The 27,272-nt window shown below is 42.4% G+C and overlaps 4 protein-coding genes across 4 annotated transcripts; all 4 read left to right on the top strand.

The window, feature by feature from the left end:
* The first annotated feature begins 267 nt into the window (after positions 1-267).
* LOC140275043 (homeobox protein Hox-A10a-like) lies at positions 268-2,587 on the top strand. Its single transcript, XM_072370433.1, has 2 exons — positions 268-1,129; positions 2,154-2,587. The coding sequence occupies exons 1-2, from the start codon at positions 268-270 to the stop codon at positions 2,426-2,428; spliced, it is 1,137 nt and encodes a 378-aa protein (XP_072226534.1). The 3' UTR covers positions 2,429-2,587.
* A 4,363-nt stretch (positions 2,588-6,950) lies between these two features.
* hoxa9a (homeobox A9a) lies at positions 6,951-8,206 on the top strand. The gene is made up of 2 exons (XM_072370429.1): positions 6,951-7,614; positions 7,965-8,206. The coding sequence occupies exons 1-2, from the start codon at positions 7,062-7,064 to the stop codon at positions 8,204-8,206; spliced, it is 795 nt and encodes a 264-aa protein (XP_072226530.1). The 5' UTR covers positions 6,951-7,061.
* Positions 8,207-12,251: 4,045 nt separating this feature from the next.
* Positions 12,252-14,007, top strand: LOC140275017 (homeobox protein Hox-A7-like). The gene is made up of 2 exons (XM_072370409.1): positions 12,252-12,615; positions 13,472-14,007. The coding sequence occupies exons 1-2, from the start codon at positions 12,252-12,254 to the stop codon at positions 13,762-13,764; spliced, it is 657 nt and encodes a 218-aa protein (XP_072226510.1). The 3' UTR covers positions 13,765-14,007.
* A 4,570-nt stretch (positions 14,008-18,577) lies between these two features.
* hoxa5a (homeobox A5a) lies at positions 18,578-20,296 on the top strand. The gene is made up of 2 exons (XM_072370953.1): positions 18,578-19,404; positions 19,984-20,296. Exons 1-2 carry the CDS (start codon positions 18,822-18,824, stop codon positions 20,232-20,234), a joined length of 834 nt encoding a protein of 277 aa, XP_072227054.1. The 5' UTR covers positions 18,578-18,821; the 3' UTR covers positions 20,235-20,296.
* The last annotated feature ends 6,976 nt before the right edge of the window (positions 20,297-27,272 follow it).

The following is a 27,272-nucleotide window of genomic DNA, read 5'->3' as shown; positions in this document are numbered from 1 at the left end:
GGTGAATGCAGTCTTTAATATAAATATGTATTTTGAATCTTTGAACTGTGTTAGACCTCGCCCCTTCTATACAGGGTGGTGAGGGAACACACTGATTGCTGTGCTGTCTTCTTTCTCTGCTTCAACTCCATGATGAATATCGTCCCGACAGCTACGTAGCCTCAGAGTGGGAGGGACTGCCCATCTTCCAGCATTTCCATTGGTTTTACAGTCCGCTCGGTGGAGAGGGGGTGCCTCTAATCATATCCAGCATGTTTTGCACAAGAAATGTCAGCCAGAAAGGGCTATCTTCTCCCTTCGCCAAAATACACCACAATAATGTCATGTTCGGACAGCCCGTCAGGAAATGCGTTTTTAGTGGATTCACTGATCAGTGGTCGTACCGAGAGTGGCGGAGGCCACTACACTGGGAGCGCAGTGTGCGTGCCTCACAGCACCGCTGCAGAAGTGCCTTACGGACTACACAACTATGGATACTTCCCGGGTATGGCTAAACGGAGCGAACTGGGTCACCAAAATATGGTTTCCGCCTCAGGCGCATACATGTCCAGCATGGAAATGTGGATGGACGCGCAGAGGTCATGTCGAATGGACCAAGAGCACCCGGTGGGTTCCCAGATCGCACCCTGCTCATTCCCGCAAAATATCAAGGAAGAGAGCACCTACTGCCTGTATGAGCAGCCGAAGTGCCCCAAAGCCTCCACCGCCGAAGACCTTACATATTCAAGGTTAACAACAACCGGACTCGGGTCGAGTTCTTGTACAGTTACCGATGGCGGCGGCGGGGGCTCAGTGCCTGTGCCGGGCTACTTCCGCTTGTCTCAGACGCACGCACATTCTCATAAACTTTACAACACCAACGGCCCCCAGTCGAACCCTTCCCATTCTCATTTTGGCCTACACCCCACTGCTCCTGCTCGCTTCCACACGCCACCAACCTCGACTTCTGTTCCAGCCACGGCGCAGGAAAGGAGCGACACGGAGGAGCCTGTGTCCTCGGGAAACGCAGACCTACAGCCTCACGCTGCATCGGGCACGGAGGAAGTGCGCGACTCCTCAGATGGAGAAGCCTCCTCAGCGGACGAAACAGAGGAGAATGACAAAGAGAGACCAACAAAGGCCAATAAAGGTAATCAAAGTTCGTCTTAGGTGTGGTCAGTCCTGTTTTGGTGGCATGCAGGTAGAGTGACGCTTTTTAATGGCACCTGTCAAGTTTTACTTTACGGTTTAGACTGCAGTGACTAGTCAAGACACATGTCCGTAATCCTCACATTTACATATTATCCATGAGATTGGGCTGCATTATCAGTAACTGGAACAAACTAAAGTTTTACGATAAGGCTGCATTTTGATATGATCATGAATACGTTGTAAAGCAAAATATTTCGAAACGAGACAGTGGTTACAGGGTTAAGTTTGATTCAGTGTCATCAAGCAAATCTACAAATTTGCATAACATCACAGACATATTTCTAAACTACATAAATGCATGGCCTTGGGTTTGTTTTCCCTTGACCGCCGCCTACATCAGAGCGTAAAAGGCCTATACAAAAAAATGTGTAGGGAGACATTTTTCTCTGTGTCAGTATTTTTCAATGGGTTTACTCCATTTACAATTCTGCAATATGTTATTTTTTCTATCCATGCTCAAAATGTTATACGCACTGATGCAATATCGACAACAAATCCGTCTGAATCCAAGATGGAAATCATACTTTACGCACAAGATACCCCACGAACACCTAAGCTCTCAAACAAAAAGTATTTTATTTAGCTTTCATAAACAGTGCGTAATCATTCAGTGCGTGTTGTTTAACAAACCCCACAGTTTGCGTACACGACACTTCAGTGCATTTGTGCACATTTGACAGTGTAGACAGTTCTGCGCTAATACAAAAAGCATTTATTAAACTCTGATTATATCATAGCCTTTGCTTATCCAAGCTTTTTGTAGTTATTACAATTGCTCTTGATTATAGTAGCGAGCTCATATATCTATTCAATTTAAGGTGTAGCCCACTACCTTATTAAGTGCGTAGCATAAACAAATGTACACACTCTTTGCTGCTCTCACTGTTTATTTTTCTATCTCAGACACAACTCAGTTCATCTTGTTGCACTGCGTAAACCCGTTTATGTGCCATTTTCTTTAGGAGACACAAAAAGTGAAAACGCGGCCAACTGGCTGACAGCAAAAAGCGGCCGAAAGAAACGTTGCCCATACACCAAGCACCAGACACTTGAGCTGGAGAAGGAGTTCCTCTTCAACATGTACCTGACCCGAGAGCGCCGCCTAGAGATCAGTAAAAGCGTCCACCTGACGGACAGACAGGTTAAAATCTGGTTCCAGAACCGCAGGATGAAACTGAAGAAAATGACGCGGGAGAACAGGATCCGGGAGCTCACCTCCAACTACGGATTCTCGTGATGAACGAGGTGAACGAGTCGAAAGAGATGAAAAAGGTGAAAAAAGTGAAAAATCAACGACACCCACTTCTTCTAAAACCACCCTACCCTCCCTCTCCACGTTGTCTACACAATGACTCATTTCACTGTGAGGTGCAACTTTCTTTAATTTTCACACAGGCGTAATCCCCGCCTGTGACCTACTAAGAAAAATCAAAGGATAAATCAAAGGAAAAAAGAAAACAAAGGAAAATAACTGAATGCTATCGGTTCTGGTTGTTTTCTGATGTTGTGTTTTTGTATCGTTTAGCCTCTTTTGTATGGTTGGGTAGTATCGTTAAATCAGTGCAGTTAAAACACACACACACACACACACGCACGCACACCAACCCACACTAGCATGCACGTACATGCAAATACACACGCGCACGCACACCGCCTATACACATTTGTACCCCGGAAGGTGACTTAAATGCTCTACTTCTGCCCCGACTCTTTCAAACGTCCTTCTATCCAATTACAGACGAACAAACACATATGAAATTATTTTATACGAATTGGAATTGCATGATAGGAAGTTTTCCTCTATCTTTTTTAAGCAAATTTAAACCTCTCTTGAATATATTACCCCTTATATCTCCAAGCGGAAAATCGTTCACCCTGTGATAATTAGATGTAGTCTACCAAGATATAGGCCCTAATCTATGTATGAGTTAAATGTATAAATTGTAACTTTATTCACACTGAGAATGTTTACACAAAAAGAGTGTGGAAGATAAAGTAGGAATGTTTTTACTGTATATTTCTGTGTATATATACAACATTGTGTTTTTGTGTAATGCTTAATAAATTATCAGCTCGCACAGAGGAGAATCTGCTTGTATTTTTGTACTATGGTGTATGTGCATATCTATCCATCTCTGTATATATATATATAAATATATATATATATAAATATATATACAAATGTATACAAATGTATATGTATAATATGTTTTTTTGTCAATAGCCTTGCTAATAGTCGGAAAATAAATACGGTTTTATCTAAGATTCAAAATCCAAACTAGTATAGGCTCCTATTCACAGGGGATTCATTTGTTTTTTAACAGCTGAGAAAGAGTGGTTTCTAAAGGGTAATGCATACTGGCCATCGGAAATAATAAAGATATTAGGCTATAAGCCGTCTTGCAGCATACCCAGCCGGCTATTGTAGAGTTTTATGACTGGCTGGTATATGAGGTTTCTCCCTCTCCTCGAAGAGCAGCTTCAGTCGTGTGAGAGCCTGTCGGACGGAGAGGAGGCCCGGCTCCCAGCTAGAAATCTGAACTGTACTCACACACTGTGGATAACATACTTTCAGCTTCAGTGTGGAAATACTGGGATTAACACTCGCGGAACCGGGTAAGTCCACTCATCTTTGTGCATTTGCCCATTTTGCGCCTTGTTGCTGCAGCTTCTCTATATTGTGCACACCCGAGTTGTACTCTTATAAATACAGACGATGTTTGGACACATGATGAAGGAAGCGACCACGGTGCATTATGAATCGGCTGATTATGTTTCACTTGAGGCCCGGATCGACTGTCGAGTGGTTTAGGTAGTTTCATGTTGTTGGGGTCCGTTTCTAACTCTGCAACATGAAACTGTCTTAATTGCCCCAGTTTCAAACATCGACACCAAGTGGAGAGTAAACCAGGAACTGAAGGATGATGGGATTTGTTTAAAAAATGTGGAGAAATGCTTTGAAAGTACGTTACAAGCCCCCCAATGTAATAAATTGGGGAGGGGTGACTGGCTGCTTTGTATGTTCTCAATCTGTCTCCTATAGTGTTCCTTTTGGATTCCTTTAGACTTGTTTTTTTGGCGGTACAACAAGCCAGAAGAGGCATGTGTGCCGAATATCAACGTGATCAAACCTGAGCTGCAGAATGCGACGTGGACTTGGGATTAAGGCTAAAGCCGAGAGTGTTTTCCGTGAGTAGTAGTGACGCAGACACGCCAGACAAGGCCTCGGTTACGACCACTGCAGTGGAGGGGAAGGGGAAGGTGAATGGGGGAACAGCGACCTCCGTGGGCCATGAGACCGGATGCTTCCGCTGCGCAATGGTGGCTCACACAAAAGAAGGGGAAGGGCTTTATGGCGATATTTAGATCCGCCAGACAGGCTGTTATCTGCAGAGGCAAAAGAAGTGAATAGCCCCTGTGGTAAACTGCAGTGGGAAAAAACAGTCTGATTTAGGTTTACAGCCTGAGAGCCATTGGCGTAGTGACATCTTTTCCTGCTACGAAGGTGTTTGTCTGTTCTTGTTTGTCTGTTCGAACTTTTAGTGCACAAGCAGGCGCACAGCCGATCCTTTCCTCCCCTCCTCGGTGTGTTTGATGTCTGTTGGACAAATAGTGTGCAAGTACCGGTGAGGTGATAGCCTACAACTACTACTAATGCACACCATAGACACCTTGTGCCTTTTTTCCCTCCCCCTCATCCTCTTTTAAATTAATTCGTAATAGCAGACCGCAGAGAATCTCTTGAATTGCCTGTGGCCTTGTAGGGGTGTTGGCCAGGCTCTCTCTCTTTTTTTTATTATTTGATGGCAATAAATAAAACACTAGCGTAATATGAGAAAACTCAAGGTTGTTGCTTTGAAATCCACCGCAGAGCACAGATTTAGGATACAGTATCGCTGGACACTTATGCAAACATAGACATACAATTTATTCTCTTTTTAATACCTCAAATAGTTTGATCGTGTTTTCCTTTATCAAACATAAGAGCTCTGATTTTTCTTTTCATGCAAACTCATTTGTTTAATAGTTTTAATAGTTTACAGGATTTTTTTTTCGGTGACAAGATTACGTGAAATTCGCGACTTAGAATTTAAGTCTGAAAAGAATAGCTCTTGTTTACTTCTTTATTTTTGCCTGTATATGTTTAGTATTGTTCGGTATTTGCGGGCAGCTTTCCTTGTAAATCCATATATATTTTCACGAACTATATGGGGTATATTTAGAATATGTTTTTATGCTGTGTTGTCCCGCTCTTCTTGTGCCACTTCATATCAAAATGAGGAACCCACAAACAAGACTTTACGCTTATTTTTAGCTCCGTTTATGCGTAACGTTACACCGAAGCTCCGGCTTTTGGCAGGTACTGGAGTTAATTTGTTAATGGCCGTGACGATACCAACATATAGGCCTATGCAAGTGATAACTGCGGTGTAAATAGTAAACGGATTTTGATTTTATTGATGGCAAATCAGGTTCTGTTGTTAATCTTTCATATACATATAATATAATATATATACATATACATATATATATATATATATATATATATATATATATATATATATATATATATATATATATATATATGTGTGTGTGTGTGTGTGTGTGTGTATTTAAGAATGAATATTCAGTGGTTTACCGGAAAAATCACAAAACTTACTACCCTTTTTTGTTATTGATATTCTCTTTTCTCCTTTCTTGCGTAGGTCGCTATATATCACACACGTGGCATTGTGTGTGATTGTAGAACATGCAGCTTTAAAAAAAAACAACAACAATAAATGTTGCCTCACTGCCCCCAACTTTATCGAATATGTAACACTCTCACGCCATTTTAGTCTATTTTACTCTGACTGAATTTTTCTGAAAGTATATCTGTAATTTAAAAAAAAACAGAGCCACGCCAGTTTACTATAATTTCACTACAACACGTTTTATTATTCTAAGGTGAACATATTCTTGTTAAAACAGAATACAAGCTAGGTTATGATGCGGATTCCATGTTGGAGGGATATTCGAGAGGTAGCCTGAACATGTTACATTGTCGTGAAAATGAAGGGTGTTTATGGAAGATAAATAACATTTAAAAGCCGTTCTCCTCGGTGTGTTTACTATTTTGAAATCAGCCTACAAATGATAATCTTCTCCACTCAAATGCAAAGCTTGTGGTTTTCATTTTGCCCGCGGGTAGTAGTATCTGATGCTCTGACAAGGAAATTGAGCGCACAATGAAAGATGTCTGATACAGCCGAAAAATAGCCAAACAAAAACAGAATATCGTGCCTTTGGTTGAAATTTGTCATCACCGCTCCTATCCTTGAGCTGAAAAGTTTCTGTCATACGCTGGTGTTTTAAAATGTGTTTTGGCGAGCAGCAATTGCAGGGTGCTTACGTGTCCAATAAAGTATCTCGTAAAATGAGGCTTCCACATTCATATTGTATCGTTCTGGATTACCAAGAGGGAATTGTAACCTCAGCAAGTGGAAATGATACTGTAAAAGTTGTTCTTGCTCATTCATATTTTCCATCTCACACACAGCAGATCTAGCTTAAATCTTGATAATTCTTAAAACTCGAGGTTGTTATAGCAGAGCGGGTGAGTATTTAATGACCTAAGGGATTGATTTATCCTTTATTGTTCAGCCGTATGATCACGTGTGTCTGCTGCCCAATAGCATTGCAGCCTGTCTCCCCATTACTTTCCCACTGTAGTTCTCTGAGGGGGCCAAGTTGCTACTTGATTTCTCCACATTGTTATTTTGTGAGGCTGGGTTTACTGCGTGTGTATGTGTGTATGGTGTGTGTGCGCGTTGTACTTTGCATGTATCCGTTGTATGACTGCGTACATGTGAAAGTATAATTTTTCTGCCATGTCGACATCCGGAACACTGACTAGCTACTACGTCGATTCCCTCATTCTGCCCGAGAGCGAGGAGCTCTCTGTTCCGAGGTACCCCTCCGGTTCGGGGCTCCAGCACGCCAGGCAACCCGCTTCCATCAGCGACCACAGCGAGCTTGGGACTTGCACCTTCCCGTCCAAACCCCAGGTGTTCGGGCCGTCATGGAACCACGTCCCGGCTCAGTTCCCAGGCACCGTCTCCTCTGTGTATCATCACCACTATGGGCATCCACAAGGCCCGGTTGGTGCAGATACAGATGGCCGCTATCAGTCTTGGCTTCTTGAACCCGTGTCCGGTTCGCTGCCAATGACCGGATTACCAACGACCCATCACTATGGAATCAAACCGGAGGGTCTGGCGACGAGAGCTGACGGCGCGTTGCCCGGATCCCACACGGCGTTGCTGCTCTCAGATTACGCCAACGGCACGGTGGCGACAGCATCACCAGGAGACAAGGACGAGCTGTCTGTACAGGCGGGGGACGTGAGCGGAGAGGGGGATGAGAAACCGGGCCTGGACCCAAGTAAGTCGCCAAGTTCTTTAAATTCAAACTATTTATACGCATAAAGCTGTGAGGAATGAGGTGCGTGATGGGGGTGCACGTCCTAACAGATGCCATTCTGAACGTGCCATTTCCTTGTGGGGGCTGTTAATGGCCCTGCTCACATTGCAGTATTAGATATTAAAGTGACCGTGGGCAGAGAGGCAGACAGCTGCATTTGCACATGTAGCCACTTTCACTTGATTTAAACTGGAGCTTCTCCTTTTACGTTGAAGCTATTTACATAGTGACTGTGTTGATTGTTTTTTTTTTTGCATTTGCTCAAGTCAGAACCGGGACCTCACACCAGTTTCGCACCCCACTCTTTTCAGATAACCCGGTTTCCAACTGGCTCCACGCGAGTGCCACAAGAAAAAAGCGCTGTCCGTACACGAAGCACCAGATCCTGGAGCTGGAGAAAGAGTTCCTCTTTAACACCTACCTGACCAGGGACCGTAGGTACGAGGTGGCGAGGCTGCTAAACCTCACCGAGAGACAGGTTAAAATCTGGTTCCAGAACCGCAGGATGAAGATGAAGAAGTTTAATAAAGACGGCGCACCGAAAGACGAATAACCGACCCGCAGATAAGCAGAATTTAGGCTGATAGCGAGCTTTATGACTGAAAGCTCTTAACTCTGCTGGACCTTGTTTTTAAACTCCATTGTCTTATTGTTCTATATAACAGCTAGAGGATTATTTGTCTTGTCAGAAATTCTAAAAAAAAAAGCATGTTGGGCTTTCGTTTGATGCGGCTACCCTTATATTGCACAATTTTGACAGTGCCCACTCGTTTTTTTATTTGCTCTTTCCCTTTGTTGATTTTGAATTAATACCTCGTTAAAGTGTATTAGTTGGCCTGGTCCCTGTGCTTGTTTGTGTATGGATGTTTAGCTGTGTGTGTTTTAGTTTGGTAGCTATATTTGTTGTCTATCTCTGAGTCAGTTGAACAAATAGTTTCTAAAAAAAAATGTAATAATTTTATTGTCGTTCCTCCATAACTGGTAGAAGAACATTGACTGGTGACCACGAGTTTGATACTAACATTAGAACCGTAGAAGAAACCGACTGGTCGCATTTTGAAGTAGGTGCATAAACTGCAGATATCTCTTGGAAATTCTTACGAAATTGAAAGATGTTATTGAAGATATATTACGTGACATGATTGACTACCTATGTCTTTCAACTACCTACGATATACGTTTTTGGGATGGCGGATTATAGTAGATTTGCTTGCATCACTGTAATATGTCTGACTGAATTTCAGGGAGTAACATTTTCAAGGGACATAATGTTTATTAGAGAAAGAAAATTAAACACTGTAGGCTACTCATTGAATACCTCGCGGTCTGCTGACCGTCTGACGTTTGGTTCACAAATGTAATTTGTACTATTTATTAAATAAAACAAATTATATCTGGCATACATGAATGTTAATTTCCTATTTGTTTTTCTCCTGACATTGAACTGGATTACAAGCTTTAATTTAGTCTTAATTCGCCAGTTTCTGCAGTTTAGCTATATGTGTGATGCGAAATTATGACACGCGCGCACACACACACGTACACACACACACACACACACGTACTCGAAAAAGCAAAACATAAAATGAATGGCTCGTATCTATATTCAGTCAAGTGATATATTTAATACCATTTCTAAATATTCAAAATAATACATTTGTTTTTCATTTACTAGCGATTTGTGGAGAGTGCAGACACAATGCACACGACGATAGGTCAATATTGGTGTGTGTGCGTGTGTGTGTGGGTTGGGGACAGAGTTGCATCTTGGCAGAGGATGTTGCTAGCTGTATACAGCCATAAAAGACAATTACCGCTATAACATTTTATGGGGTGCAAAGCGCTCTGAGGCGAGAGGACGCAAAACAAGAAAATACATCGCAGTCTTGGACAGCTGAAGCCCAAAATAATGCAGCCGATGTGTTTGTGTCCAGCTCAGCACAGAGATGACACGGCCGTGCAGCCTAAAGCTCTGCCCCTCAGCACCATCTTGACATTCAGTCGAACCATATTAAACAAAAAGACCGGACTTTGTTTTCCCTCCTCAATAGGACACAGCATGATTTCAAGAAATCGGTTTGTTTTCAAAACACAACTTGACCTCAAGTGTCAGAATGGTTTTACAGAAGGTTTTCTGATTAGTTCTAAGATATGACATTTTTGTCCCTGTTTAAGACTGGCTCAAGTCTCTACATGTTGGAGAAAATATTTGAAAAGAGACTAAATGCAAGAAGCCGCAAATCCAGTGCGTGCAAGTGTCCTGATCGATCAGATACAGGCCTGAAGCCAGTACAGCTCCAAATGTAGTTCTTATGGTAGGGCTGCACAGAGACGAATAAATGTTTGCACTTCGAAGGCTAAATCGGATATTAGTCCAACCGAAGTGCTGTTGTGACGCGTTAGAGGACGCAGATGCACCCAAACTTCAAAGGCTCTGCCAGAGACAGTGCAATAAAACGCCTGGTCTGCTATACTGTCTGGCATTCCAGTTTTAATGGCTTTATGGCCGTCCAGACACAATTAGGCCGTTTCCAGAATGGCACCCATTTGTTTTTTCTTCTCTTTCTGTGTGACTGGGGTCTCAACAAAAGGCCGAGCGGAAATGATCAGCTTTATTGGATTCTCCCCGACTGGGACGCGCAGGACTCACGGTCATTTGGAAAGATCCTTTGTTTCTACCTGGGAACCTTCCGCCCTCTGCTCCTTTGCTGGGCCCGTCCTAAAGGAAAAGGAGCAATAAAGTCAGCAGCGAGATTCAAATACAGCAATAGACTTTAAAATGTCCCGAGAAGCATCTCAACAAATGTGTGGGGGCACAAGAGCTTTGCTCAAAATCACAAACACGGGGGCATAACATTATATCTCTGCGTCATTTCTCTGTGTTTTATCATGAATAATTACTTTGAAATGCGGTTTATAATGCTCACGCCTGCGCAGTGCTGCCTCCCAAGCCCGCAGTCCCTACGAGTCACCAGAGGGTGGCGACACTGTTCCACAACATCAAGGCTTATTCCAACACTCCTGACGACGCTGCGTTGGGGCAACAAACTCCAGTAACATTTTAAGAGTGGAGGAAAATAATTTCACACCTTTTTTACAGTCTCAGCGCAGAGGCTGCTTCCTTATCCGGCAGCTCTGCAGGGAGGAATGCATCAGCCAGATAACCGCGGCTGCTGGATGACGGCTGCTCATGCGCTCTGACGGCCCACATTTACACCGACGCACTCCTCAGACGTTTTTAATCTATTCCTTCATATATTTTCACTTCCAGATTTTTTTTCTGTTGAGTCTATGTCACATTTAATTGTGTAATGACACAAGTGTATTGATTATGAAAAAGCGCAGTATTTCTGCACTCATTTACATTTTGTGTTTGTGTTCATTTTGATATCCTGTGCTTTCAACTTTCTAGTTTTCATTTCAAATTTCAGTTTTCCCGAAAGCAATGATAGCACGACGTATAGGGGTAACAATAATAATAGTAGTAACAAGACAATATCAGTAATACTGAAAAAGATCATCGTAATTCTGGTAATAATAACAACAATAATAATGATAATAATAATAATAATGATAATAATAATAATAATAATGATACTACTACTACTACTACTACTACTAATAATAATAATAATGATAATTTTAGGGAAGTTTGCATTTTCATGTAATTTTGACTTGGATTTTGTTTTGCATGTTAATTTCAAGATAATCGTCGATATAAGTATTGACAATTCTGTTTGCACAATAAAGGAAATTATAATTATAATTATTATTATTATTATTACTAGTACTATTATTTCTATTGTTGTTGGTATTATCATTATTGTTTTCATCCATTTGTGCAAAATTGGATAATATTGAAATTTGAGGGTCCAAAATAGAGTTTTAATGCAAAAAATTCAAAATGTTCTAAACTCAAACCTTTAAATTCTGGTTCTTTTTCTTCGTAATGTCTCTTTTTTATTCCCCTTATCTTGATACTGACATTGATACAGAACATGTCTTTAATCTTTTTATTTTTTCGTTCCGACAAAATAAAGTCTTTCACAAGACTTTTTTTCTAAAAGCGAAGGGAACAAACAAAGTTCCTTCCTGTTGGAATTGTTTCCTATTTCTTATTCAAAGTTATTGAAGATGTTAACGTATGTGTGTGTGTGGGTGTGTGCCTTATTAGCACGTAGGGTGACGCATTCCAGGAATGTGTGTGAAACAAAAATACAGGCGTTTATAAGCTATTGGTGATTATCTGTGATGGTGTTGGAAGAAGTTGACATAAAACCATCAGCATTTATTTCCACCGGCAGAAATGCATCTGCAGATAATTTGAATTGTGTGAATTTCTCTCACGTGTGTTTATATGTGTGTACGTGTTTATGTGTGTGAAGTGTTAATCCCACTCTGCAGTCCTTTGCCATAATGAAATCCATGCCTCTGCTGATTGGATGAGAGCGACCAGGCCTGAGTCACGTGGGTGAGATCTTTGGTCCGGAGTAAAAATGGGGTTTGGTGTAAATCTAGGGTGTATTGCTGTCATATATCACGCTACCTCGTAAAAACGACACTGAGGATTCTGGGCCAACAAATCAGAGTGAAAAAATATGAGTTCTTATTATGTGGATGGTCTTCTTAGCAAATCTACGGCGGGTAGTTCCCTTTTCCCGAGTGTGGAGCGAGCTTCTTGCAGTATTGGACCCAGTGGAGACGGCCAGAGCGCGACACGGACTGCTGCGGCCATTGCGTTTTCATCATCTCTCTCTGGAGTTTACAGCGTCAGTAATGCAGTCTACCAGAGCCATCCCGTGTTTACCTCAGGCTATGGCCAGGGACAGGACGCACACATGCACTGCAACCCGTTTGACCAGAGCCGCCTGTTCAGCGACAGCTGCTGTCATCCGGGGCCGGGACCCCTCACCTCGCCGCCGGATAAGCAGTACCGGGTGTACCCTTGGATGCGGGCATCAGGTATGTGCTAATTCAAGGCTCCAACATAGAATAATTTTTAAAAACATTGTTATACTTACACTAGTCGTTATTGGTTCGATTAATTTCTAGAAGCTCATTGCTGTTGCATGGAAAGAATCGTAAAAGTTTTATTGCGCAACTAATGAGTTCTGCAGCCATAAATTCATTTGGCCAGCTCTTCTGTGTGTTCAGTGTGCACAGAGACCTTTCCGCTGGGGGGGTTTCTCTGCACTCCTATTACTCTTACAGCCTCTTCTTCCCTTTGTGGCTGTAAAAGAGAGCGCCCTGTTGTGTAAATCAGTTATCTTGCATTCTGCAGCTCCTTTCTAATTGAGTCCGCACTGCAGAGGCTCTGGTATTTTCTCAAAACTTGGATCAATATTCCCCACTATCGGCGTCAGGTGGATTTGGAATACAATTAAACCCTGACATTTAGTTATAATTTTTAAGAGAATGCATGGGGGCTGTAACCCAATTACACATGGCTCCTTTGGTGAGCAGAGCATTGCTGGCTTTTAATTGGAAAGGCATGCAGAATATCAAAGGAGGCACGAGGCAAACACCCCAGCAGGACTCCTTTTAATTGATGCAGAAAAGTTGGAAAAACAAACATGTACCCTTTAACAGAGAATGTTTGTGGGCATGGGGATAGTGTGTAAATATGAGCCACAATTAAATAGCAATTACAGATACATTAAAGAGACCCTGTTGTTTCTTTCAGCGGGTTTTTATTGTCAGCACACAGTTTCAGCAACGTTATAATTAATGGTTTAGTGTGCCATATGTCACAAATACAGACGCATGCATTTTTAAGTTTACAAATTCCTCCAAAAGTCTTTTCTCTTGTCCTCCACAGATCCAACTCGGAAGCGTGGACGGCAGACCTACTCCCGGTACCAGACCCTGGAGCTGGAGAAGGAGTTTCACTTCAACCGGTACCTGACCCGCAGGCGGAGGATCGAGATAGCCCATGCGCTCTGCCTCACGGAGAGACAGATCAAAATCTGGTTTCAGAACCGCAGGATGAAGTGGAAGAAGGATCACAAGGACGAATCGAACCCCAGAGAGAATCCCGGTGATATTCAGGTTGAGACCGAAGCTGGAGACACCGACAGCGCCGGCGCAGAGGCACAAAAATCTGCAAAGTAAAGACAGACAGTGAATTAAACGAAGAGAAAACAAAACAACACACTGTTGATTATGTCTGGGATACTAAGGGATATGCTTTCCTCACACACCACGCGCGCACAGCAATAGGCTGGTTATTTGAATGACAGTGATGGAGCTACTGTGGATTTTATGTAATTAGTATTTAGAAGTAGTTCTGCATTTCATATTTGAACCCGAAATAGTATTTTCTTTTTCCCCCCCTTTTTTTAAAGCTCCACACCAAAAGAGATATACTATGTCCGAACTATATTTTTTATATTTGCTAGACTGTATGTTCTCTAACCTGATTGTACTACTGAGTCAACATTCCTTTATCGAAAAACTACCTAACAGCATAGACAAACACAGGCACAAGAAATTAAGCATACGTTTAATATATATATATATAAATATATATATGTTGTAAATTAGAATATTATCTCCATAGTCAGCTGTTTTTTCTTTTCTCTTTCCTTTTTCTTTTTTACGGAACAAACTCACTCGCGGAAAGGTGTCTTATTTGAGTCGACTAACTAAAACTAAATGTTTTATTTGACCAGATAGCTTTGACTTAGGCTGTTCATTTATTTCATGTTTCTCACTTCCCTTAATTGGCCGTGGCCAATTATGCATGAGCTCGTGCAAACCTACCTCAAATTCCCAGAGAGCCAACTTGCTTACTGTAAACAGGAACACACAAATGTACATGTTTAGCTGTAAAATACTGGCACAACCCTTCATTTCAGCCTCAGCATTTCATGAAAGTGTGTGACACGCTTGAGGCTAATTAGTGCATGCACCGTTATTTAGCAGACATTGCATTTCACTGCTACTTCCCTTGCTTTGTTATCGTCATGGAGAACATCAGGATCTACGATATGCAGCATTGTGACGTATTTATCGTGAAAACCCTTATTTCAACTGTGAAGTGATATGTGAATAAATGGTCGAAATACTAATGAAGGATGACTTACATTTGTAAATGAGCACAGTTAATAAAATAGCTTTTACCTGTATGTACTCAATCAATATCTGCGCACTTAAATCACAATAATCAAAAGTTAAATTTGGAAGGCAAATAGTATTTTGCTCACATAATGTCCCTCAATGTGACCAATGTGTGTATCGAGACACGTTGCAGTTCACGATGGTAAACAGCAAAGTTAAAGAATGTGAACTATGAGGACGCGAGACGGGACAAGCTGCAGATGAAGGGAAATTGCTGTTGAACTCTGTGTTCCCTCTCCTCTCAGTAAGATGGCGCCTGACCCCCTCCCTCCTTCCCTCACCATCTCTCCCTCCAGCGCTGGGTCATAAATCCGTTGTTGTTTATGAAAATTTACAACACAGCGGCACAACTTTACGACGCGGCTCGGCCTCCTATTGGCCACAGCTTGTCACGTGGCAGGGAGCCGTGAACATGAACTTTTTTATATATAATTTCCAATAGCAGAATAGAGCAGCCTTTCATTTAACGGGCGCGGGCTCTTCACGACAGCGACCTCCATTCGCTCCCTCTCACATCGCCGTTTTATTTGCATTTTTTTTTGCTTTCTTTCTCGGAGTTTGTTGTTTTCATCCTGCTAGGCTGACGCTCAGCTCGAGGAGCTTACACCTAAACATGACTGGATCATTTGGACTCTTGACATGTCTTGGCACGATAAGTGGAAGGAGCCCCTGTGCGTCAATGACCCCACGGGAGCCCCTGTTTCCGTGCGAGGACTCAGGTGGAGACTTTGCTCCGTCACTGGCCGTCTGCACCTGCCCACTCCCTCCCTCACCTCCTGTGTTGACACGCAGAAGCCCACGTAAGGTAAGAGCTGAAAATTCTGTCACTTGCATGCATCTGATCTTTTATTTTTCTTTAGGACAAGCGGCTCCGACAAATACTAAGATCTGTATCCAAAGTTTTCTCTTCTTCTTTGCAGTGTTGAAATCATGCGAATAAACCGGTTGAATGTTACCATTTATTAGGATTTCTATGACAGAAGCTACTGGTACATCTCATCGGGTCAGTCTGATGTAGAATTGACATGCTCTTCTTTGACCTAGATCTTTGCATGCTTGCATGCCATCTGCACCATGTTTGTTGTTTGATTTTAATGTGAATACAAACTCGACTCGAGGACAACAGTGTGTGCTCTTTGCCGCCCTCCTGTGGAGGCTCTGATGGTGTCGTGGCTGCAGCTGCTTTGCTGCATAACCCTACACGCATGCTGGACAGCAGACAGGCTGACCTCTGTGTGTGCTCGTGCAATTTTCTTTGAGGTTTTCTGCCTCACATGTGTGCACACAGGCATTGATTCCCTGCGCCTTTAACTGCTCAGGATAGTCTTCGGTCTGCGAAACGGAAACTGGATTAATTGGTTGAATGAGCTTTGCTTGACACAAAGGAATTTCTCTGCAGGAGTAATTCGAAAATGTCGTTTTTGTCCGAAACAAAATATTGTCTTTTGAATCCCACATTAATGTGTGTTTGCTGTGATCCTTAATTTATTGATGTTGACAAAAGCAAATCACGCGCTCATTTCTTTGACAGAAACTGAAGAATGCTTAAACTCTAATCTACGTTTTCTAGTATACACAGCCTGTTATATATCTGCAAGGGTGTCAACAACATTTCTATTTTCGCTTTCATTTTCGTCTTTGAAAAATATAAATTGCGCAAATTAAATCGTAAATTACAGGACCGTCACTCCAAAAGTATTACGGTGTGTTACTGATGTTTTTTGTGTGTGAGGGTGCCCGCAGAGTGCACTGCCTTTTTTTTTTCACTTCCCTTTTTTTCACTTCCCTGGTAACCACCCCCCCCCTCCTCCACCTCCTGTCCTCCCTCCCAGTCTGACACCACTGCGCACTCACTTTTCTCCTCTCCATTCTTTAGGTCTTAATTTAGTTTCTGGGTGTGTCCCTGTCTCAACTCGGAAAAATCATTTTCGTGGGAACTTTGTTGCCATTGGCTTACCATAAATCAGCTGCTGTGGTGCGACAGTTAGCCAACACACACTCTCTGTGTACAGGTCTGCCTCTTATAATGGGCCCAACTGCTGCATTAACTTTCCTTAGAACACCCTGCCTCCTGGGTTTCTGTTACCGCAAAGGGCACACATACCTGGGACAGAATAAATAAGCAGTGTGGCTGCGCTTGTCACAGTTAGCACAGGAACGGGCTTGTGTTGGAAAAACAGGCCGCTCTTGCAGACAGGGCTCATGTTGAGGAAACCAGAGGGACAAGTATCTGCCTTCGAGAGACGAAGGTGCCATAAAAATTCCTCAAGGAGAAAACCAAACGGCAGGACGCTGCGCCGCGGCTTTATTGCGACTTCACGCCTCTGTCGGGATCTGTGCTGATCTGTTTGTCTGATCTTCCTCACGAATCTAGCTGGATAAAGTGGATGGCTGTTAAATACGGTTTAATGAGTGGATTTGTCCGGTCGTAGATTGTAAAGTCGGGCAGAGTGTGACAAGGTTTTTGAATACCAAAAAAAGAGGACTGAGGAATGAAACTTTAACAGCTATTTTTACACGGAAAACCAACTTTTAGTAACTCTTTTGGCCTCTTTGTTTGGAAAATTAATATTCACACTATTGCTTTTAGAATCCGATTTTATTTGAACATGTCATGTATTTTATGGGCCAATTTTAAAAATGTAATTGGAGGAGCAAATCATGATGTTGCTACTTTTTTACATTGCTGGATCCAAAAAGTACATCAAATAAATGAACAGCTGTTTCTACATCTAAAAGAAAAGTGAAGTAATGACTGAACATTGTTTGATTTTTCTCCTTAACTGTTTCAAAAGCACCAGCTCTATATTAAACCCAAAACAGCTTCCAATATGTGCATTTTCAATCATTCCTAATGCTGTTATTTTTTTTCGGTCGTTTTGTTTCTCCAGATTCCACTGGGACACGCAAAGCTTTGTGATGTAGCCTTTGGTTTCTAATAAAAAGTTATTATATGCTGTTGTCTATCCTAAGCTGGCATCCCATCAACAGACAAACAAAACACTAGAACCGCAACTGGGTAGGACTGACTACTAAAAAGTTAAAATGACAGAGGAGTTGCCGCTAAATAAAACCAATAATAATTACTTCCAACGGGCCTCCAACAGCTATTATCTGAATGTTTGGCATAGTAAAATTTGAACTTCAACGTCAACAGTATTCGTACTCATATAAAGCCTGTGTATGTGGTTATTAATTTTGTCAAAGTGGCAAAACAGACAGGCCTCGAATCGGCAGCCTCTGTCGCGTTATTTGATTATGTTGTATTTGGTTTCTATCCTCCCCTCAAACATTTATTCATTAGACTTTTTTGTTCGCACGAAGCCGCTCACTTATTTCTTTGATTGTAGAAAAAAAGCTGTGAAAGAGCGCAGCCCATGCTCTGGATGGGCTTTTATTCTATTAACTGCAAAGACTATTTACACCCATCGCCCATCACAACGTGCATAACAGATCCTGATCGAATTATTTCTGTACATTATCATTGCCGAGATTGCACTCTCAGCATGTCACTTGTTGTATTGTTTAGGATCCCGTTGGTTTTTTGCCGCAATGGTCGTTAACCTCCGAATGACCCCGCACGGAGCCCACGCCTCAGAAATCGCGGCAGACGGGTAGTGCAACAGTTGCGCCAGAGGATGGCGCACAACGACAATTCAAAACATCACAGCACTGCCTCAGAATTTGCCCTAGCCGATAGCGCAGGGAGGCGCGCGCCCCTGATATCCCACCCAGTATTTCCTGCGTGCGCGAGTTTACCTCTCGAGGTCACCAAGCAGGATTTACGACTGGTCAACAAAAGCACGTGATTCTTCGCCGTACCCCATATTTGGGTGCCTACGTAAGAGAGAATCAAGTCCATGTCCCACTCATTTCCATAATTCATCATAAATTGTGCAAGGGTGCTATAGGACGCGCTAAACCATAAGAGCCACAAATCAAGACAGCAGGTTTATGTTTTTTACTTCCTAAAATAGTAAAACAAAAAAACAACAACAACAACAACAACTACAATACCTACTGTAAGCAAGCGGTGGAACTGTCAACAAATGAGCTCCTATTTTGTGAACTCATTCTGCGGTCGCTATCCCAATGGCGCGGACTTCCAGTTACATAATTATGGAGACCATAGTACGGCAAACGAGCAATACAGAGACTCAACAGCAATGCATTCCAGCAGGTACGGCTATGGCTACAACGGGATGGACCTAACAGTCGGGCGAACTGGTAGCGGACACTTTGTGGGCAGCGAGCGGACACCGGGCTACTCCCCGACTCACTCAGCGGCGACGACACCCTCTGTGGAGCCCATCAGGTACAACCAGTCCGCGAGCACCACCGGGAACTCGTCTCTATCGCCTCCACCTGAACCTCTCCCGTGTTCCTCGGTCGCCAGCTCGTCCCCAGTCACCGAGACCCAGTCGCAACACAGATCCGTGAAAAACTCCATAAGCCCTCCGTGCTCGAGCTCGAACGGAGGCACGCTACTGCTCAGCCGGGACTGTGTGCCCAAGGCTTCCTCCCTAGAGGAAGAGAAGCCTGCGGGAAGCGCACCGACAACTCCCCAAAATACCAGCGACTCAACGCAACCTCAGATATATCCGTGGATGAGAAAACTCCATATAAGTCATGGTAAACTGCTGTTAAACGATCTTGTATTGATTTTATGTCTTGTATTGTGACCTGGCACTGTGTTATTTAGTGACTTTTGTGACTTTTAAGCATAAGAGATCATATTTGGACAGCTTTGCATTATTTTACAGTAGGTTCAAAGACACAAATAAATGTATTATCCAAAAAAATGTAATGTGGCGCCAAACGCGCCACTCACCTGTTTGGTAGATTTTTGGTGAGACAAGGTACGGCATGATTTAACTTAACATACGTGGATACACTTAGTTAAATTAAATTCAGTAATTACCAGATAGCAATATGTTTTCTTGTCGTATTGTACACATTTTTAATGGTAAAATGGAATCTTTGCTATGTTCAGTTAATTAGATGTTCCATTGTTACCTGTAGTTTTTAATGATTCGGATTCAGTTTCCCCTTTAAGACTGATTTCTGTGTTAAATGTAAACCATCCTAACCTAGAACATCAACTCACATCTTCACAATTTGCCAGAAGTGTGTTCAAAGTTGCTACACCAGCCTAATCAGTTTTTACATCCACTGTATCTGATGTTCTCCCCTCCTCGCTTTCTGTCCAAGATTTGTCTGGACCAGAAGGCAAAAGAGCCAGAACCGCGTACACTCGGTACCAGACCCTGGAGCTGGAGAAGGAGTTCCACTTCAACCGCTATCTGACCCGCAGGCGGAGGATCGAGATAGCCCATTCCCTCTGCCTCTCAGAGAGACAGATCAAAATTTGGTTTCAGAACCGCAGGATGAAGTGGAAGAAGGACAACAAGCTGAAAAGCATGAGCATGGCGGCTGCAGGCGGAGGAGCCTACAGGCCTTGATATTCACACATTTACTCATGAAACCGAGCACGATCAAATAATTAAAAAGATTTAAAAAACAAAACAGAGATTGTCATATCAACTTCTCCTGTTATAAGAAAGAAAAGAAAAAGAAACCGCAGAGACTTGTTGACGGGGTTTGAGCGGGACAGGGGGTGCTCCACCTCCTGTATGACCAACAGCCCCATTATATTCCTTAATATTATTTCCTTTATACTCCCAACGTGTTGATGCTTATGTGAGTAAAACTGCATTATGTACAGATCTGTTTAGATTTAGGGCAAAAAAAAAAGACACACGTGGAAATATACGTTTGTTTAAATTATTTCTTGCTCCGACGAAAAAAATGAAAAAACTTAAGAAATGTCAAAGCTTGAAATGCTATTGTCTGCCGCGAACAATTCCAGTAAATTCTGTGGGATGCACTCAACAATAACAGAAAAATAAACAGTTTGTGTTTAGCCTATGTTTTCTCTGTATGTACTGTATATGTATGTATTTATTTGTTTGATGTATTGTGCCAACTTGTCAGAAAACTTGCTTCCAAAAGTAGAACCAGCAGATAAGCCTTGTGTGGTTATTGTGTGCGTCGTGAACACATGTATGGACAGAGGTGCCGCCTCACCCTTGTATGTACAGTAGATGTGCCTTGGTTTCTTTGTTTTTCCAGGAGCTTATGTTTGAGTTGTTCACCTGGGCGCAGCTTCTTAGTAAAAGCGTGTTTTGTCTCTGTTTTCTCTCGCTGTTTTTATGTGAAAGGTCCCGCAGTAAACTTCCTTTGCCTACGTGTATAACTTCATCGTGATGAGCTTTTTGTAAATGTTTTTCAAAGACTGGAAGTCAAAATATGCTATAATAATCATGATGGTCATGTAAATGATGGCTACAATAAACTTTTTACTGGAAAGGAGACATCACTGTGAGTTTTTGTAAGCTTGGTTTGTGGCTGTGCCACACAAGGCTGCTGCATGGAGGAGTCAGAGTTTGCTTGGTTTAAAAGTCATTGCAGCTGAGCTGTGAAAAAAAAGTGGCAAAGTTCACTCAAGTTAAAATCTCCCTGAATCCAACAGGTCCCTTTGAATGAAAGCCTTTACTCACCTTGCTCTGGCGCTGGGGGCTTCAGGGGTCCACTAACAAGCTTCAGGGGCCGAGTGTCCCCTTTGCGCACAGACTGCTGAGCTATTCCTAGAGAATTAGCTTGACTTTTCTTGCTGTAAACTTTATTAGGGCACGATTCTGGCTCCCTGACATTTGGGTGCTAAATGAATGGGGGTTTTGTCTATGAATTAGATCGTAAAATTCATCCGGAGAGCGGCCAGATAGGCTCACTGGCCATAAACGGTCACGTGGTAGCCATTAAAGTAAGTTTTATGGTTTTGGGGAGTTGACAGTATATTGCACATAACATATAATCGCACTGACGGCAAAGCTTCGTCTGACTCTCTCTTTGCAGGCTGTAAGTGTTACTTGACCGGTACAGACCTTCTCTATTGCTCAGACTTCCCCAGTGTGGACCGGACGCTCTCCAGGATGAAGACCGCGTCTCTGGGTAAGTTTCTCCAGACTAGCCGGTAGCCGAACAACAGCCACCCCGTGTTAAACAGCCGTATTATTGTATTCGCTCCCTCTATCCGTCCCTATTAGTCCATTACACTAATTTGTCAGTTGTGGAGTGCTGAATACTGGTCTCGGCAGATGTTGCGCAGGGTTGGGTCCGGCTCATGGCTATTTAATTGCTTCCTTTCCTGTGCAACTTGTTTCCCTCCATCTGTGGTGTAGCTCATAATCCATTTTTACATGTTGGATAATTATCTCTGTGTCCATTTCCACCCCCACAAACTTGTCGTTTTATTACATTGGAGTATTCACAGACCGTGAGCCAGAAAGTTTCCGTTGGACTGCTGTGGAGTGTGTAGATTTCCTTGATAAAGTCAAGCGCAAATGCAGGCCAATTGAGTCGCAGCCAGCAACTGTATGATTTGATTTTGTATATGAGGATGAGTTTTGGAGATTGTAAGTTAATATTTGAATGAGTTGCAGTTGCTGTTCTGCTGATAGCTGCATGCGCTCCACATGTTGGCTCCCTGCATGGCTGTAGACTTTAGGGTCGGCTGTAAACAGTGTCAAGTAAACACAACATGGGAAAAACAGCAGCAGGGAAACGTTTAAAGGGAATTCCGTTTTGTGTCAACTAAGTCTTTTTGTGTTTAGGGTTGAAAAGTTCAGATGACCTCTTAAAAAGTCACTCTCCCTGTGTGGTGACCTCTTGTCCGATCAGAGCAGGGGCGAAGCTGGTCACCAGTGGACACTGATTCCGAAATTAATTAACTTAAAAGTGGATGATTTTTGTTATTTCCTCTTTGTAGGTATTTTTTTTGTTAAATTCAGATATTTTTTATTTAGAAGTTTTTTAGATTTTAGTTTTTTTTCTTCTTCTTCTTTTTTCCCCCCGGTGCGCTGCTTCCGTGTTTAAACATTTCGGGCCAAACACAGAGATAAAATGCCAAAAACCTGTCGCGTCTTTTGAGATTTAGCAACTGAAAATGTCTTAAACAAAACCTCAGCTGTATCTTATTGGGTCCTGGGCTGATTTTAAAGGATGCACTGTCCGCTTGACAAAACATTTGAAATCTGAGGGTTTTATTTACGGTGCAGAGGCCTTCCTCGTGCTGCCTAAAATCATTTTCTCAGTAAACTTTAAAACAAAGTCAAATTCACAATAAATCTACCCCTGTTTAAAGAAGAGTCAAATCTCAGCCCTTTTAGGGACACAATTTCTGTGTAGTGGAGGTGAATTTCTTCCCGATCGATTTTTTTTTCATTCATTTTCCTATCATCCTATCAAGTGGAGGGGAAAGGACTTTAAGACTACATTTGCTCAAATCACACACACAAATCTGTGGATTCATCGCCTCGCATATTTACATTGTTGTGTAAACCAGCTTAACAAAGATACGGATTTATGCTCTTTATAGCTTGATTTTCGACACATTGAAAATAAAACAGGACGTACCGAGAGTGCGGATATTTGGAACTCTACCCCTTGCTAATATTTCAAAAGGAGACATTTCGACAGGGCCCCATGTGCGGCATACTGCCAGGCAGATAGAGAGGGGAGCGCTGCATGGGTTCATCTGGAGGTCAGCCACAGCACCAAGATAAATCTGCATCCTCTCAGAGCCACCACCAGAGCTCGCTTTAGGCCAAGTTCACTGTCACCCTGCTGCAGAGAGAGAGAAGAGAGGGGGAAACCGCTCAAGCATCCACTGTGGCGCGTGCACAGACACACACATGCGCCTATACGTTAATGGCACGTTTGCTTTGCATCGCCTATAAGCACAATGCACATAAATGAAGTTACGGAAGGACGAAGAGCCTGTGTTAATGTACTACACTGAAGAGGAAAACTGTGTGAACAGAGAGTGGAACTTCAAGCGTTGCCTCCAACAAAGACTTTTGGCTGCTTTGGTTGCTCTGGCTCTAATGAATGATTTGCATATTTTACGGCCCTATCAGTCTTGACTTGGAGCTTGCTGTTGGATGGATCTCCCATCTCTGCCACAAACATCATGACGACACAACTGCGTTTTTGGATCTTGTGCTGGCATCCTCTCCGCTCATCAAAATTGTGAAAATGATCATTGAGATGGCAAGAGATGTACACATTGTTAAAATCAACTTCTCATTTCAGCAGAGGGGAGGGGGAATTGAGGGTGGTGGTGGCGTGGGGGTGTTTGCATCTCTCTGGGCTGGGACTGATGAGAGTGAGATAGCTGCAGAAGAGGAGGAAAAATTGGGGTCAAGAGTTTACGCGCTGAACAAGTCTCCGTCATCTGTTCACTCGGAGCTTGATGCCAGCCTTATAATAGCGATCTTGACTCTCCACACAAAAGACAGAATAGCTTTGCATTACATATGTTGCACGGTGCACTCCAGGTGAACCCTGGAAGCGCAGTGACCCCGCGTTTGGGACCGGGGAGGGGGCTGGATACGTCCCCCAGCAACAAGATTGAGTGGCTGGCGTTTTATTAGGGCGGTTGATTGGTGAATTTCCTTTGAATAAATTGCATTTGATATGTTTAGGGACGAGGGCAAAATTTGCATTTTGAGGATTAATACTCTCGACCCGGTCACGGGGTAATGAGAAGGCCCACAGCCCCCCAGAATAAGCCCCCTGATCCCTTAAAAAACATTTAGCCCCTCTCTTCCTGATCAGCTGAATGGAACCTTTTTTTGAAGAATAGAAAGTGCAGATTTTTTTTTTTTATGAAGCAATTTTAGAAATACATTTTTTAATGTTATTTTACAAAAGGCCCAGTCTCTGTAAAAAAAAAAAGAAAAGAAAAAAAAGAAAGTATGATTATAAAAAAGTGTTACTCTTGCGAACATGTTGTAGCTGTAAAGGGGATAAAGACGTGAATGCGACATGTTGCGTAAATTCATCCACAAGCGTCTTTTTGTCAGATTTCCTTCTTCTGATATGCAGCCGGGATCACAGCACATAATTACAATAATTTTTTTTCTTCGAAAACGTAGCTGAAACATTCAATTTTCCTGAAAAACTGTAATTACAAATAATGCACGTCAACTAAAAATAACCTTCATATTCAGAACAGATAAACACTTTCGATTTCAGAATGTTTTTATTGTCACATTAACACGGGATGAGTGAATAAAAACAGCAGTTTATTTCACAAATGTACAGAATCGACTTGGACTTGTCTGCGTTTATCAAACATATTTATACTTGAATTCATTTAAACACATCCCACGTGCACAACATCTTTAATGAAAAAAATAATTGGCGCGTTAGAGACAAAAAGATTCACATTTCCAAAAAAATGTTTGAAAACAACAGACTTTGTAGCATCACGCTTTTTCCTTTGCCTGTAGTTGTTCTTTTTCCCCCCGTTTTTTGGAAACAAGGCCTCACTTTCAAATCAAGAAGAAGTGCAGAGATGGAGTCCAATTCGTTCAAACTTTCACCTCAGTGCGACGAGCTGTTGCTGCACATGTTTGAAGCTTATTGTTTCTTAAACATCAAGCAATGTTTCATTTCCTGTAATGCACATTTTTCACAAGGGTTTGTTTGCTTTATTTTGCCATGAAGTGCACACTCAGTCAAACTAATTTTGCTCCAAAAACTGTCTTAGTCTTTAAACAGCTACATTCGGCAGTTAAGCGTATGTTCTCCTCTTCTTCTTCTTTTTTTGCTTTGGTGGTAATTGCAGAGTGTCCCATGAAATGGCAATATCCTGACTCCAGTTGCATCTGCGCCTCCACATAGCCCAATACAGTTTATCCAGCCATTTTCTAAAGGACGTGCACTTGCTTCTATGCAACCTTCCTTCCACGCGGCTTCGGGGTGTCTAATCAAAGTTAACAGCTGCAGAGAAAAGTTAATGATCATTATTGGTAATTCTGAAAACCAATCTAGCTTTTCTCAGTGTTATTCCTCCCCCAATAACCAAGTGGTGAAAAGCTAATCCCACATGGCACAGCGTGTATGAAAAAAAAAAGTTGCTTTGTTTCATCACCAGTGTTAAGCTGAATTACAGTGTTTCCATAACGCCATGAAAGCTTTTTTGTTGGCTCGGGTTCTTGGCACATCTTGAGCGCAGGAAGACGCTTTTCTTTTTTTTTTTTTTACATGGTCATTCATAGCTCCATATAGACAGGAGACCTTGTGGGAGCGATCTGCAATCTGTCACCATCGTCACAGCACTTCTCTGATAATCTAAATTTACAGTAAACTGTCAGCATGATGTATGTTGGCTAACAAGACCTTCACTTCACAGTATATGCGCACAAAAGCGAGCGCGCTCCTCTGGCTGGTGGAAATTTCAGCACAAGCCTGAAGCGCTTTTTTTGTTCCCAACCAGAGCAAATTGGGTTTTAAATTTTCTGGAAAATTGCCGAGATAGTGTGAGCAGGTTTTACACTCTCACTACATGCAAACATTCACTCCACTGTGAAATTAGTTAAGTATTGCTTTGCCATGTTTTCGCGTGGCCTGCACTGATATTTCAAGACGCTGTTGCATTCAAACAAACAGCAGCAGTTTGTAGGCCTGCAGATAAGCAAGCTATTACCAAGTATCCTATCTAAAAGGGTTCTTCTGCAGCACCGAATTATTTACCCTTCGTGATAATACCTTTTAATAAAGTTATTCCCAGCTCAATATCAAAACATATCAGCAACAAGTCGAATGACCCGTAAAGCAAGAATAACTCACAGTAAGTGGATAATAGCCATGCTGACCCAGCCCATATTTATACAGGCCCTATATGAAATAGAATAGTAGCAGAATGTGAATTTAGATATCATGTAAAGTCGTCTTACCCGCTGACATTATGTTGACGAATTGCCTCTCAGGTGGTCTCCCGGCCGCAGGGATACAGTGAATCTGTGGCGGAAAGTACATCAGCTGCCATTTCCAATGAGTTAGGTGCAGGAAAGCCAGTTAGATACACAACAGCTATACCTTACAGCAACAGTGCACTAACATGAAAGGAATCAAGAGCGAAAAACAGAGGCCTGGGTGTTCTCAGTCGCCCTCATCCAAAATCAACAAATTCAGAGTTGAAGATAGGCCTGTGAAAAATAAAATAAAATATGACTCATTAATAAATCTTCCATTTTCCACAGATAAGTATTTCATATGTTACCAGTGGTTCAACATCTGAGCTTCTTGGATAGCTGGAGATCTTTTACACTTTTTATAAAATCTTTTGAGGACCCTCCTGGGGTGCTGACCCGCGCTAAGTGACTCCCTCCCCCTCCATCCACCCATCTCCCCAGAGTTGAACAGACCCTGCAAAACTGAAGTCCAAGTCCGGGGTGAGCCCCAGGTCACCACGTCTAACAGATATCAAAATGTCGCCTCTTTGGAGAAAAAAAAAAGGGCACGCCTTGTTGTTTAACAAAGAGTGTCAATGGGCAAGATTAATCAGAAACAAAATGGAAACGGTGTCACTTCGGGGTCAGGCAGAAGTTATCTCTGTGTAGGGGTGCAAAAAGAATAGGGAGGGTGACCAG

The sequence above is a fragment of the Leuresthes tenuis genome, unplaced genomic scaffold (genome assembly GCF_036924035.1).
Source record: "Leuresthes tenuis unplaced genomic scaffold, fLeuTen1.0.hap1 SCAF_18, whole genome shotgun sequence".
Taxonomy (NCBI): Eukaryota; Metazoa; Chordata; class Actinopteri; order Atheriniformes; family Atherinopsidae; genus Leuresthes; species Leuresthes tenuis.
Note: the sequence above shows the minus strand (reverse complement) of the source record. Positions and strands in the feature narration are given on the sequence as shown.